Source organism: Marmota flaviventris, chromosome 7 (assembly GCF_047511675.1).
Source record: "Marmota flaviventris isolate mMarFla1 chromosome 7, mMarFla1.hap1, whole genome shotgun sequence".
NCBI classification, from domain to species: domain Eukaryota; kingdom Metazoa; phylum Chordata; class Mammalia; order Rodentia; family Sciuridae; genus Marmota; species Marmota flaviventris.
Genome location: NC_092504.1, coordinates 114,694,907 through 114,709,151, shown reverse-complemented (window position 1 = coordinate 114,709,151; position 14,245 = coordinate 114,694,907). Strand labels below are relative to the sequence as shown.

Genomic DNA, 14,245 nt, shown 5'->3' with positions numbered 1-14,245 from the left:
GGAGTCAGAATTGGGTTTGCTTTTTAAATTTTTTTTTAAACTTAGTATTGGAGAAACTTGGAGACGTTCTCCAATTTTTCTACTACTTTGTGCTGCTTTCCTGATATAGCACATAGAAAGTTCTGTAAACATTTCCTACTGCACAGTGAATTCTAAAAGACTTATTTTGGGGATTTTATTTATTTATTTTTCTTATTTGGGGGGGGAGGCACCAGGAATTGAACTCAGAGGCACTTGACCACTAAGCCACATCCCCAGCCCTATTTTGTGTTAAATTAGAGACAGGGTCTCACTGAGTTGCTTAGCCCCTCACTTTTGCTGAGGCTGGCTTTGAACTTGTGATTCTCCTGCTTCAGCCTCCCAAGCTGCTGGGATTACAGGTGTGCGCCACCATACCTGGCATGTTTTTTTCAATACTTAAGGAAGGAAAACTTTCTAGACTTTCAGTCTACCTGAAAATTAAGCTCTTTTTTTCTCATGTTTGTTTATGAAAACAGGTGCTATGGTTTGTCCTGGTGTATGCAAATTTTATCCTTACCAAAACAATTTGGTCTTGAGTTCTTCTATTGGCTGCTATTAAACGTCTGGACTTTGAGATTTGATTGTAAAACATATTTTCTCTTTAGTCAAGATTTGGCATGTTCAGGCTCTAGGTCTGATATTAAACATTGGATATAGTTACTTGCGTTTACGATGGAGACTCAGTTCTAATGCTGTCCAGCCATCACACCCCACCCCTCAAGCCCCATTTCTTCTTTCTTTTCTTTTCTTCTCTTTCTTTCTTTCTTTTTTGGTGATGGTACTGGTGATTAAACTCAAGATTTCATGTGTATTAGGCAAATGTTCTACTACTGAGCTACATCCATAGACCTTTTAAAAATTATTTTGAGACAGGGTCTCAACAAATTATCCAGGCTGTCCTCAATCTTGCAATCCTCTTTTCTCAGTCTCCTGAATTACTGGTATTACAGGTTTGTGCCACAGCACCAAGCACCTATTTCTAATTTTGAAATCTGCTATTATAAAAGAGGCATTTAGTGTCAGAGTACCCAAGTAGTGTTTTCCTCAGGTCCACATGATTTTGTTACATGAAGTAAACAAGGTGTTCATGGTTAATTAAAGTTTCAGTAGAGAGTCCCCTTACCTGAACAATAATGTCTCTGATTATGAGGATAAGGCTGGTAGCTGGGTCATTATTCCCAGCCCAGCAAAGTTAATCACTGACTAGTAAAAGTGAGAAAACATTCACTATATTTGGAAATGGTTTAATCTTCAACTTTTGGGATAGCAAGTACTTCTCTACATTTCTGAGAACAAATGATCCTGCTGCTCATCAGTGTCTTGTCATCAAGTTTATTATTCTAATTTATTTTTCCCCTTAACATGTTACTACATTTCTATAATCCTCTGTGTTCTGAGTTCATCAACTCAGGGAACCATTTCTGAAATTGTTGCTGATGTTACTTATAAAAATCATCACTAGTTTAACGGAAGAATGTACTCTGTATTCCTGGTTTGTCGACCAAGAAACCAAAAATTCCTCATTGACAAACCAAGAAACCAAGATGAACATAGGTTTCCTGTACAAGGTCCGTGTGTAATTTCACCAGAAATTACAACCATGAAGAATGCTAATTTATTTGTTTATACGCATGTGACTTAATGAGACTAAACACTTAACTAATGTTGAAGTAAGCATAACTCATTTCCTATTGCCCTTTTTAAGTTGATTAAAAACAAAACAAAAAACAGGGACATTTTCTGTAAATTAGTGTACTATGCAATACAGGAAAAGAAAGAATTTCGAGAGAGGTTGATTGGTCAGTTGTATACATCTAGAATCAGAATGAGTAGACAGATAAGAATTAAAATGTTGAGTTTGGTTCCCAGAGTTGAAATCCAATGTGAATGAGAGACTAAATTTAGTAGAAGAGTTATCATAAGCTGTATTCTGCCAAACATCTAAGTCCAATACTAGAATTCTAATATGTATTATAATAATTTATTTTAGAAAGAAGTTCCATATTTTTTGTCAGATGCAATCTATAATATTCTCTTTCTCATTGCCTTCATTTTTAGAGTATCTTCTTTTGCTAGTCTTTGTAGTTATATTTTGAGATAATTGAAATTATGACATTCAGTTACCATTCTTTCTTGTTAGCATTGATGCAAATATTGGCATTTTTATTTTTTAAAATAAATAGGTATTTAAGATTATCCACCACAATCTGTTTGATTATTTTCAAGTTTTACAAAAAGTGGATCCATAGACCTGGTATGTAGCTTAGGGGAAGAGCATTTGCCAAGCATGGAGGAGGCCCCCCAAGTTTAGTCCCTAGCACTACAAACAACAAGAGTTAGATGCACATAGTTGCTTCTTTTGGAAAGAAAAAAAGCAGGAAATGAATATGAAAAAGTAACTCTGGCCTTATAGTCAGATCAAAATGTTTCATTTAACTTACTCAGTTTTTTACAACCAGGGGTCAGCAAATGATCAGATTTGCAGCCTGATTTTACAAATAAGATTTTAATGGAATGTATCCATGCTCACTCCTTTGTTTAGGGTCCATGGCTGTTTTCATGCTGCAACAGTAGAATTTAGTAGTTGCAAACAAGGCTGCATAACCTGCAAAGCCGGCCCTTTACAGAAAATGTTTACTCATTACAGATTTAGACCATAAATCAAAATAGAAGTTAGTAAAAATAAAAAAATAGAAGTTTAAAAGTCAGTAAACAATAATAGTAAGATAATATTAGCATTATGTTGAGATGTGATAAAAATGGAGATATGGATTTTTATTGAATGAAGGCTCAAAGGGAATGTGGCTGGAAACTTTAGACTTTTAGGTCTTTGAGAATTCATATAGCTGTTCCCCATCACTTTATGACCTTTGGCCTGCCTCAGTGAATGGTTGAGATAAATAATTCCATTCCCTTTGGGCAGAATATATTTCCTGCTCTTGAACACATAGAATCTTCCTATGTGCCCTATTGATTCATAAATTGCATGTGATCACAGAATTGGGGTATAACTTTAAATGACAACCCATTCTGATAGCTTCTGGCAGCATCCATAGTGTCCCTGTATCTGATATGCATGTCACCTCCTGGGTGTCCAGAGTTGAATTTAGTTTTCTTATTTTTCTCCATTCAGAAAAATGAATTGTCCATTGTTCAGATCTGATAAGATAACTTACCTGTGACAATTTACGTACATACTGAGAATATATCAGGTCATTGAAAAACACCGAAAAGAAAAAGAAAAAGATCACATTCCAGTACTAAAGATTGAAATATAAAACTGTGTGTTGGATGATTCAGATACCATTACCCAAATGACAGAAGATACAGATTCCTAATTGATTTTAATATAAACTTGTAGGCCATGTTTTTTTTCAGGTAAACTTATCTTAGTTTATAGACTAAAGCCTGATTATGTAGAAATTGGTGTCACTTGGAATTAGTCTGGGTAATAGAAAACAGGTTGGCTCAGAAGTCAGATAGACCTACAATTGCAACACTAGCCCTGTCAGTTTCTAGCTTTTCACTTGCAAGAAAATGACCTGAGCTTTGGAGCCTCTGGCCCTTTGGGGATAATAATACCTGTGTCATATGGTTGCTGATAGGATTAGTTATAAATATAGAGTCCCAAAACTGTGTCACACACATTGTAGGGAATTTGTAGCTGTGGGTTCTTTTCCATTATTCCTTAAGGTTTTCTTTTTTTCTTTAGAGTAGAAAAGAGTTGGTGGATTCAGTCAAAGATCATTAGTGTTGTTAATGATGTGTTGAATTCAAACTAGACAGTTTTAGTGACAATTAACTAGCAATAATTGAGTTATGAATTATGTGGCGATTTACAACCATGACATCGACAAAAAAGTAGAAGGGAGAATATGCAGGAATGGAGATGTATATGAGTTTAGTGGGCCTGGAAAGAGAATCTTTCTTGATTTATCCAAGTGTTCTCTATATATGGATCGTCAGACACCTGAAAATTCCATATGTTCTTAGTCATGAGGAGTTCTTTGAAGAGAAATTAATTCTTATGATAATATTTTAAAGTTATTTTGCTATTTATAGTGATAAATATTTTCATTTGCAGTAGTCATTTTTACTAATCTTGTTTTTCATCTGAAATTCCATATTCCAGGTCCAAAAACATAACATTGGGCATCATTATGTCTTTCCATATATACTTTCTTCTTTAGGTATTTTTTAGGAGATATTGGTTCATACAATTCATAATTTTTTAGAAAGAAGAATGGAATAATGATGGAATAAAGTAATAAAACTAATAAAATATAGATTTAGACTTAAATTTTTGGCATGGTATTCCACTGTTAAGGAATCAAACTAGAGCAAATGGATTATAAAAATAAAAATTAGTAGTTTGTGTTAAGAACATTTTAGAAAAAAACGTTTTATTTGACAAATGTTAAAATACTAAAAGCAAGTATTTTACTACAGTAGTATATTAAATGTGCACATATTAAATATCTTTGCCAGATGTTCTACCCATTTTGTAATTGGTACCTGCAAAATATATATATATATATATATATATATATATATATATATATATATATAATTATTTACTTGAAAATGATATGACTCTATGGTCTTTATTTTCTGGCACCTGTCTTCCTCTTGTTTTCGTAAGTGTAAAAGGTCATTCCTCTTAGTCCTCTTTCTGTTCTCTTTGCCCACAGACACACCGGTCAACAGTGTCCTTGAATTGATAGTGGCTGTTGCTTATCAGGACAGCAGTTCAGCCAGAGGAAATCACAGCAGAGACAGCGCCAGCATCATGTTCTGCACAAAGCTCAAGGATCTCAAGATTACAGGGGAATGTCCTTTCTCCTTACTGGCCCCAGGTCAGGTTCCTAAAGATCCAGCAGAGGAGGTAGCAGGAGGTGCAGAGAGCTGCAAAGCAGCCCTGCCCATCTGTCAAGACATCCCTGAGAAGAATATACAAGGAGCACTTCCACAAAGAAAGACCAGTCGGAGCCGAGTCTATCTTCACACTTTGGCAGAGAGTATTTGCAAACTGATTTTCCCAGAGGTGAGTGAGTGCATGTCCTTTAGAGAGGTTAATGATATTTTGAAATTGTAAATACATACATACACACACACACACACACACACACTCACATATGGTTTAAGGAAAATGCTTAAACACTTGCTTTATCACTTTTAAGGTTATACTAAATACAGAATATTTCCTTAAAACATGAAAACACTTTTTAAGAAGAACCATGCTTCAAATTTTGTTTAGTCTTAAAACGTTTAACATCTTGAATTATTTTCAAAAAAGATTATGAATTTTGACAAACTTTATCACTTTGAGCAACTGTTTAACTCCTGATAACCTCTGTTTCCTCATCTGTGAAATGAAAATAATAATATTATTTAGTCCCTAGAATTTTATGAGTACTAAGTGGAATCATCCGTAGCTCTTGCCATACCATAAGTTCTCAGTAGCTTTATCTATTGTTTTAAAATTGAATTCTTTGAAGAATAATGTGCTTTCTGACAGGCTTTCCTGTCCTAATTCCAAAGAGTATCATTTATTCCCTGCCAACTTGCAGAAGTCTGGAAATCTCCTTTTTTTATTGGCTCTGAATCTAAAAACTGTACAAATTAGGTTTAAACCAGGCATTCCCTTGGCTCAGAGACATGAGCTTGTGATTTTCAGTGTCTCACTGTTGTTAACTCAGGAGTGATGATAAAGGAATCCTTATGCACTATTACTGGGATTGTAAATTAGTAAAACCACTATAAAAATCAATATATAGGTTTCTCAAAAGATTAGTAATGGAACCACCATATGATCCAGTTATATAACACCTCAGTATTTATCCTCAAGTACTAAAGTTAGCATTTATAGTTGTATATGTTTGTAACAGCACAATTCACAATAGCCAAATATGGAACCAGCTTAAGAGTCTGTTAACAGATGAATGAAAAAAGAATTGTATATATATATATATATATATATATATATATATATATATATATATATACACACACACACCTACATACACACACACACACACACACACACACACAATGGGGTTTTATTCAGCCACAAAGAAAAATGAAACTGTGTCATTTTCAGGAAAATGAAGGAACTTGAGAGCATTATACTATATTAAGTGAAATAAGCCAAACTAGGAAGTCAATGTTTATATAAAGAGAAAAAGAGGGAAAAAGGGATGGGATCTTATGAAACTATAAGGAAGACTAATAGAGTAGAGGAAGGGAACTAGAGAAGGGAGGATAGGAGGAAAGAGGTATTGATGAATGAAATTTACCAAATTATATTGTTGTATTGTGTGCATGTTCAAATATGTAATGATGATTTCCATCATTATATATAGCAATTATAATGCACCAATTAAATTTTTAAAATATCTTTATATTAAAGAGAGAGAGAGGGTTAAAGGAAACTTTAGAACATGGTATTTACCAAAGGAAGTCAAATATTTAAGAAATGGAGGTGGAGAGCTCCTCTCTCCCTACAGGGCTAAAGAGAAGAGCAGTTGAAAATTCTCATGATACCTTCATCCCTTTTCGATATTCATAGGCTTATATAAACTCACTTAATCTATAAAGTTGGACATTGACATAGTCATAATTCAGCTACCATAATATGTTGATAATTTTAATTAATACAAAAATCAACATTTTACTGATGCAGAGCACCAAAGAACCCAGACTCACTGACATTTAGATATAAAAGGAATTTCAAAGAAACCTCCCTCCACCTGCAGGCAGGAAGTATCAGAGAAATTTAGTGACTTAACCAAAAACAAGCAGCTTTTAGTGGTTAGAGCAGTAACTGATTTGAAAATAAGGGTAGAATTACTGAGAAAGAGGAGACAAATTGAAGCTTAAAGGAAGATGCATCAGAACTAGCTGAAAGTTGAGGGAGCTTACTACAAATATTATATCATCACTATAGTATCTTGGCTCATGATCATTGAAATAAATATTTAATTATGTTCACTCCTCTTCAGTCATAAGACAACCAGCTTTGGCTAGGATGAGAAATATAGCCCTTCTCAGGGAGTGTTTGTATCATAGTCTGAGAAGTGGTTAATACTCTTATTTCTAAGCATAGAGTGAAATGCGCAGAGGTGAACAGATGGTGATCATGAGAAAATTGGATTGTTTCCATCCTTTCCCTGAGTTCTGTCACGTTAGCTTTATTATTTTGTTGGATAAATTTTGAAGTGCTACATTAAGAATATATACATGTTGGAATCTCTTTTTGAAACATTCTGATTCACTTGATAGTGTTCCAAAAGGCCCATAAATTCTCCTCATTCTTTTTCCTTTTTGATCTTCTAATGAGTAGTTTCAAATGACTTATCTTTGAATTTGCAGATTCTTTTGCTCTATCAAATCTGCTACTAAAACTCTTTATTTGTCAGTTTAGGTAATATGTTATTGAACTCTGGAATTTCTGTTTGGTTCATTTTTTACATTTTCTACTACTTTGCTTTTATTCTCCGTTTGTTCACAAAGTTTTCTTGACTTTGTCTATTTGTGCTATCTTATAGCTTACTGAGCAAACATTATTATTTTGAATTTCTTGTCAAGTAATTCATAGTTCCTTGTTTCTTGATGGTAGGTTATTAGACATTTATTTTATTCTTCAGTTGTGTCACATTTCCCTGACTCTTTGTGTTCCTTATAGCTTTGTTCGGTGTCTATACATTTGAGTTTTTATGAGCTGGCTTTAAAGGTATTGGAAATACCTTCAACAACTGTCCAAGACAGAGATTCTGTGACCTTCTGAAACCTTTTCAATGGATGTGCATGTTCCATTTCTCTCCCGCTCTCTTGGAGAAGTCGCGGGATTGTGTGAATTCTTTTATTCTTTGAGACGTGTGAGCCACTATAAACTGCCCTACTTTTTTTTCTTAATGAAATGTTCTGAAATGCTAGGTTGGAATATGAAATATAGGTTATATTTTTGCTTTATCTTTATTTAGAATAAACTGTGTTGTTTTTTCATGAACTCACAAAAATACTCAAAGAATTGACTAGTGTCATGTGGCAGAGAGGACAAGGCTATAGTATGACTCTTCTTCTTCTCCATCTGAGGTCATTTGCCATATGACAGTAAATGCCTCATTGTTGAAAACAGTTGAAATGTGTACTAATCAATCTGAATTTCATCATTGGCTGTCCAAACATCTGTTTGTCTTTGATATATACCTCTATTTTTCACTGTTTCTTTTTCAAATTGACAGATTTAATGTTCAGCCTGTTTTAGTTTCAGTTCTATCAATAATCCAAAGGAAGAAACTCAAAATAGTATTTGACATCATAGTTCTTATTTTAGGTAATCAGATTTAACTCTTTGATTACGTTTTTGTGAGGGATGGCAAGTATTAAAATTCATTATCATTAGAAAATTTACAATGGGAGCTGTTCATCCAGAGTAGTGGAATATTTTAGTTTAAAAAGTCTTGATCATTACGTCCAAATTTGTAATTTTTGTCTGAAAAAAAATTGAAAGCACATAAAATTAAAATACCAGTTTAAACTTAAAAAAACATAATCGGAGTAATGAAAAACTCTTTGCATCTCAATCATTTATTGGTCTTTTACTATTATATTGCTTATTTTTTCATAGATGTTGCCCCCTGATAATCCTGTGAGCTCCTCAGTCATAGAGTCTAAGGAGCTTTAATGGAGTTTGTAGCAAATCAGATCCATTTTCTGAATTGAATCAATTGCATTAGATATGCTCACATAAATGGTTTTACCCCATATCACAGATCTAGAGAAGAAGAGGATATGAAGAGAATCATGGGGTTCTACATATGTTCCAGAATATTGGGTTGTAAGGAGAAAAAAAAAGGAACAGTGTTATAATTTACCCTTATGAATTAAAGTATACTTGGTCTATTAAAAATTGTATACAAGTGAAAAACCAATTGAAATAGTAACATCCAAAAACTATGACAATGAAATTCTGAACATTGAAAGTCAGAGTTTCTGGCCATCCAAAGTCACCTCCATCTTGCCTCAAATAGCAATTATTCATGAAATTTTCATTCAGAGTGCATTCATAACACAGGAACTAGTTCAACTGGTGAGACAGTAAATGAGGTTCATCATCTAGAGTGCTGAAAAAGCTGAATTTCTCAAGAGCAGAATATTACCCTGATATTACTAGTAACAGAGTGTTGAAATGGATATAAATCCATAAAACCATGGGCTTGAGTGAGTTCTTTCTTTCTGCAAAATATATTAATATGGAAAAAGTTTCATAAATAATTCAGGGTTGCTGCCTTTGTAAATGAGGTCTCAGTTTTTCTTCATAGTGTCTGCTACTCAATTTTTTTTTTTTTTACTTTTATTACCTGTCTCTTCCACTGGGATGAGTGTACAACCTAGAATAGCACTCGCTCATAGTAGATAGAATATACATATTTATTGAATGAATGAGTTACATTCCTTCTGTTCACTATTCAAAGTTTTGAATGCTTAATCTGTAAAATTTTATTAGAGAAGTGTTATAGTCAAGTATAGAATGTTACTCTTAGAATTTCTTAGAAATTATTTCCAAACTAAACTAAGTTGAATTATCTTGTTTATATATGAATTGCTGCTCTGATCAAGAAGGTTTTTTGTTTGTTTTGTTTCTGGCACTGGGGATCAAAACCAGGGCCTTGCACTTGCTAGGTAAGTGCTCTGTCAATGAGCTACACCTATTCTGAATCAGGAACTCCTGATGAGGAGAGAAATGCAAACAATTCTGTCACTGGAATATTTTTTTCTTCCTTTTCCTCAGGGCTATCCCTTTGTGTCTTTCAGTCAAGACCCTTTTTGGTGTATCATGATCTTCTCATTGCCAGCAGGGAATAAAAAATTGGTCATTTTCTTCTAACCTTTGCTGTCCTTATAAGAGAGGGAGGAGGAATGGTCCCTCTTCCTACTGTAGCTGAGTTTGGTGAAGCAGGTGTATTCCAGCTTTTCCTTTTTGGATCAGAACTCATTTTCCTAAAAAAGAAAGTATCAAAGTCCAATAAAAGCATTAGTAGTATACTGGAGAGACATAATGAGTTATTTGATGCTGTGGTTTAAGTAGTGGCAGGGCATCTAGGGGAATTTCCTGAACCAATGAGTGATGTCTATGGATTCTATAGAAGACTTGACATTACCAAACTGGAGTCATCTGTTTAGACGCAGACTCAGCTTTATTGTCCTGTGGCTATCAGTGAGATCATGGCTAAAGAGGCAAAGCCTGTGTACAACCTCACAGCCAAACTCACATTAGTCTGAGCTCATTGTTTCTTCCCAAGTTAGAAGAACACATAGCAACCCAGTCCCAGCTTCCAAAGTGTAAACCCACTATATTAAATCATTCAGGCAAGAAAGTTTCTCCTTTTTTAGAAACCTTCAGAATGAAATTTTTAAAATCTGCATTTTTCAAATGAATTGTTAGGTAAGGAAATGTTTAAAACATTTCTTTTCAATTTCCAGTTTGAACGGCTGAACCTTGCACTTCAGAGAACATTGGCAAAGCATAAAATAAAAGAAAGCAGGTAAGTTGAACCACTTTAGTTCTGTGAACTCCCTGTTATAACTACTAATATGACTGAAAGTAGCCAGTACTTACTGCATGCATCAACCTTTATTGAATCATTATTATATGCCATAAATGGGCTAAGTATTTTAGCAGCTACTAATTTGAAAGTAAGTACATTTATTTTTCACATTTCATAGAAGACTAAATTAGGGTTTATGCAAAAGTTTTAGGATTTTACAACTATGTAGGAGAATGCAGAGCTGAAATTCAGCTTGGGTTTTTTTTTTTTTTTTTTTTTTTTTTTACAGCTCATGATTTTAACCATGTTTCCATATACTTCTACTTTCAACAAGCTCCCATAAGGTTTATACTTTCATATATACTAAGGGGTTATGTGTAAAATATTTAGGAAGTATTTAGCAAAATATTTGGTAAGGCATAGACAGAAAAAAATCAGAACAGAGGTCCAAGTATTGTGCTAGCGGGCACTCTTACCCTAACACACATATTTCAAAATGTTCAGTCTTTAGCAAATGTATATCAAGATGGTAAGAGGAGGAGGACCCAGGCTTGGGGAAGAAGCTAAGTTACTTACTAATTCTTAAGGAAGTTCTTCAGTATCAGCATTCTCATAATCAGTTTGGCTGCTCTAGTGAATATGATCATATTCTGTGTGTATGTGTGTACTCTCTTTTAAATTTTTCCTTGAAAAGATTTTGGAGGAGACTTAATGTAAGGTGACATTTCTTTTTTTAAGCTGACATGTATCCATTTCTCAGCACCTTTATGGCTGGTGAATAATTTGATCAACCCTATTTATTTCTGATACCTTGAAATTTCAAGGATAACTTAATTTGTCAATAATACAATAAATATTTGAGTTAGATTTGCAGAATTGAACACTGGAACTCTGCAAAGCAGTTACCATCATTGGGATATTTTATAAATGCATTCATCTATCTCCTACCCATGAGTGGATAATCTGTCCTGTGGATTATCTGGGCTTAATTTTCCTGGCCAACTGACTGGTCCCAGGCTACAGGCAGCAGAAATAAGCCAAGATGGGGTCAGGGAGAGGTTCAGAAGGAGAGAGTGTGAATCTATGTGTCTGACAGAAGCTTTGTTTACACAAGTGATATGAAAAGCATTCCAGAAGGCCTCTGACCTTAATTCTCAGTCAGACTGATAAGATAGCCACAAGTCATTCTTGCCCTGCTACTGTGTCTGTGTGCTTAAGTCCTTGGCAGCCAGTTCACTGGAAATTTATTCTTAGGGCTTTGCGTCCTGAAATATTCTGACAACCACGGGCAAATATGCAGAAAGGATGTGTTCCCAGGGCCATATCTCTTAAAATAAATCTCACCACTTGGTAAACAATAATCATTTTATTTGGAAATCTTGAAAAATAGTTTACCACTTTCCCTATTTCTTACAGGACAAAAAGATAACTGTCCTTTTAAATGATATCATTGTTAATTGTTAACAATTGTTAATTGGATTGTTAATCCTAGGATTGCTTTGCTGATGAGCAAAATGGCTCTTCTTTGCTCTGCTTTTTTTTTTTTAAGTGTTGGGCACTCTCTTTTCGTTTCTGTTTCTCTCCTTCACTTGCTCATTGACAAGTCACATATCATTTTCACTGTTCTCTGTTTGCCAATGGATATACACAACTTAACCCTTTTTATGCGGCTTATTATTTTCTGGAACTTGAAAAACAAACAAACAACAACAACAAAAATACCCAATATATTAAACAGGAAATTGCCCTTGACTGAAGTTCTTTATCCCCCACCCCACTACCATTACCTTTCTTCTGTTTCAGAGAATGAGTTTTAGTGTGGTCATTATGTCACTCAGGTTGGTTGCTCAGAGAGCTTTTGCTTTGTTTCTTCTTCTGGGATCTTCTAATCATAGCATCATTTATATGAATTCATGGGTAGGGTGTGTATAGTGTGTGTGTGTGTGTGTGTGTGTGTGTTGCATACATGCATTTGCTGGTACACATGCAAGTGATTATGACTGCTTATATTTTTTGAAGATGAATTTTGAAGAAATTCAGGTGCATGAATTGCAGTATGTGCTTTTTGGACAAACTAACCTCTGTTCACATCTCATATCATGGGTGCTAGGAAATGGCAGCATTGACAGCAGCTTGCTCCAGCAGTGGAGGCGGGAGATCACAAGAGCAAAGCCAGCCTCAGCACCTTAGCAAGGCCCTGTCTCAAAATTTAAAAATAAATAAATTAAATCAAATTTAAAAAGGACTGGAGATGTGGCTCAATGGTTAAGTTCCCCTGGGTTCAATATCTGATACAAAAAACAAAGGAAGGAGGGAAGGAATGAAGGAGGGAGGGAAGGAAGGAAAGAAGGAAGGAAGGAAGGAAGGAAGGAGACCACAGGGTGAGGAAATCTCTCATTCTTTATGAAAAAAAAAATTGATTAATATAGACAAATATCTAACAAGTGATTTGGGGATCTCTAGATCCAAATTTCATATAATACATACACACATATTCATATATGTGTATACATGCATACATAAATAAATCATAGGGTGAGTTTCAACCCATTTAAATAAAATATTTTTACCTAATACTGTAAATAGTTATAACTAGTATACCTTTATATGACAAATTACTGAACTGGCCAGTTTCCCTCTTGAACATATTTCCTTGTGAAAACTTCTCAACATTATATTGAAATTATATTTAAAAATTTAAATTTACCTGATTGTAAACTTGATTCATCTAATGGCAAATTGAACCACAAATAGAACCTTGGGTGTCTTTTAATGTGCTTCAGTAACTTAGTAGATTTTGTTATAATCATATCATGGGTGTCAGAAATTCACCCTCCCCATGAATTCATACAAATGATGCTATGATTAGTTAGAAGATCCCAGAAGAAGAAACAAAGCAAAAGCTCTCTGAGCAACCAACCTGAGTGACATAATGACCACACTAAAACTTAATAAATTGACAGGTTATCCTGTTGAAATTACTGAAATATTTTTTTTATTAATCAGAATGTCTGCTATTAGGTTATGAATTTCTGTGCTATAAGTGCAGTTTGATTAAATACTATATTTCTCTGGTTACTAATTTTCTATACAAGAGTAAGAATGAAAGTATAATTTGATGATGTCTGAGATAAATATGTACAGCTCTAAACCCAAAAAGCAAGAAATACTGTGTATTTGTTTAAGAAAAAAACAGCAAAGCAACAGTGATACTTAAAAGTAAAATCCCTCTGTATGTGGATTTTTTTTTTAGATACATGATAAGAAAACTCTGAAGATTTATTACTATCTTTGTGTGGGAGAGCTGGGGTTACTAGAATTGAACCCAGGGCCTCACACATGCTAAGCAAGCTTTTTACCACTCAGTCACATCTCAGCCCCCATTACCTCTTCTTGAGCAGGTCACACTCCTGGTTCTCTGCCAGTGCATATTTCCTTTAGTATTAGTCTATGTAAAATGAACATCGAAGGCAAATATGCTTCAATAAAGATGAGGAAATACTCTATGTCATGTGCAGTTCACATACAGTTTGGACTTTCCCAACATTGCTTTGGACTGTACATGTCACTGCTCTGTTCCTGCAAAGTTGCTAGACAAAATTTGTTTCTGCAAAGCTATTACCTGTCATAATTTCTATATGTTTCCTATAATATGAATTTTTAGCATTCATGTA

General features: G+C 34.3%; 1 protein-coding gene across 6 annotated transcripts in view; it reads left to right on the top strand.

Annotated features, from left to right (window-relative positions):
• Nucleotides 1-14,245, top strand: part of Gucy1a1 (guanylate cyclase 1 soluble subunit alpha 1) — a 60,818-nt gene that overhangs the window by 26,590 nt on the left and 19,983 nt on the right. For 5 of the 6 annotated variants that reach the window (XM_071614585.1, XM_071614586.1, XM_071614587.1 and 2 more), the window contains 2 exons: nucleotides 4,713-5,065; nucleotides 10,507-10,568. In XM_071614585.1, the coding sequence (XP_071470686.1) occupies nucleotides 4,811-5,065; nucleotides 10,507-10,568 (317 nt within the window). In that variant the 5' untranslated portion in view covers nucleotides 4,713-4,810. Of the gene's footprint in view, nucleotides 1-3,668; nucleotides 3,688-4,712; nucleotides 5,066-10,506; nucleotides 10,569-14,245 lie in introns of those variants that run through there. The other variant, XM_071614588.1, reaches the window with a different exon arrangement.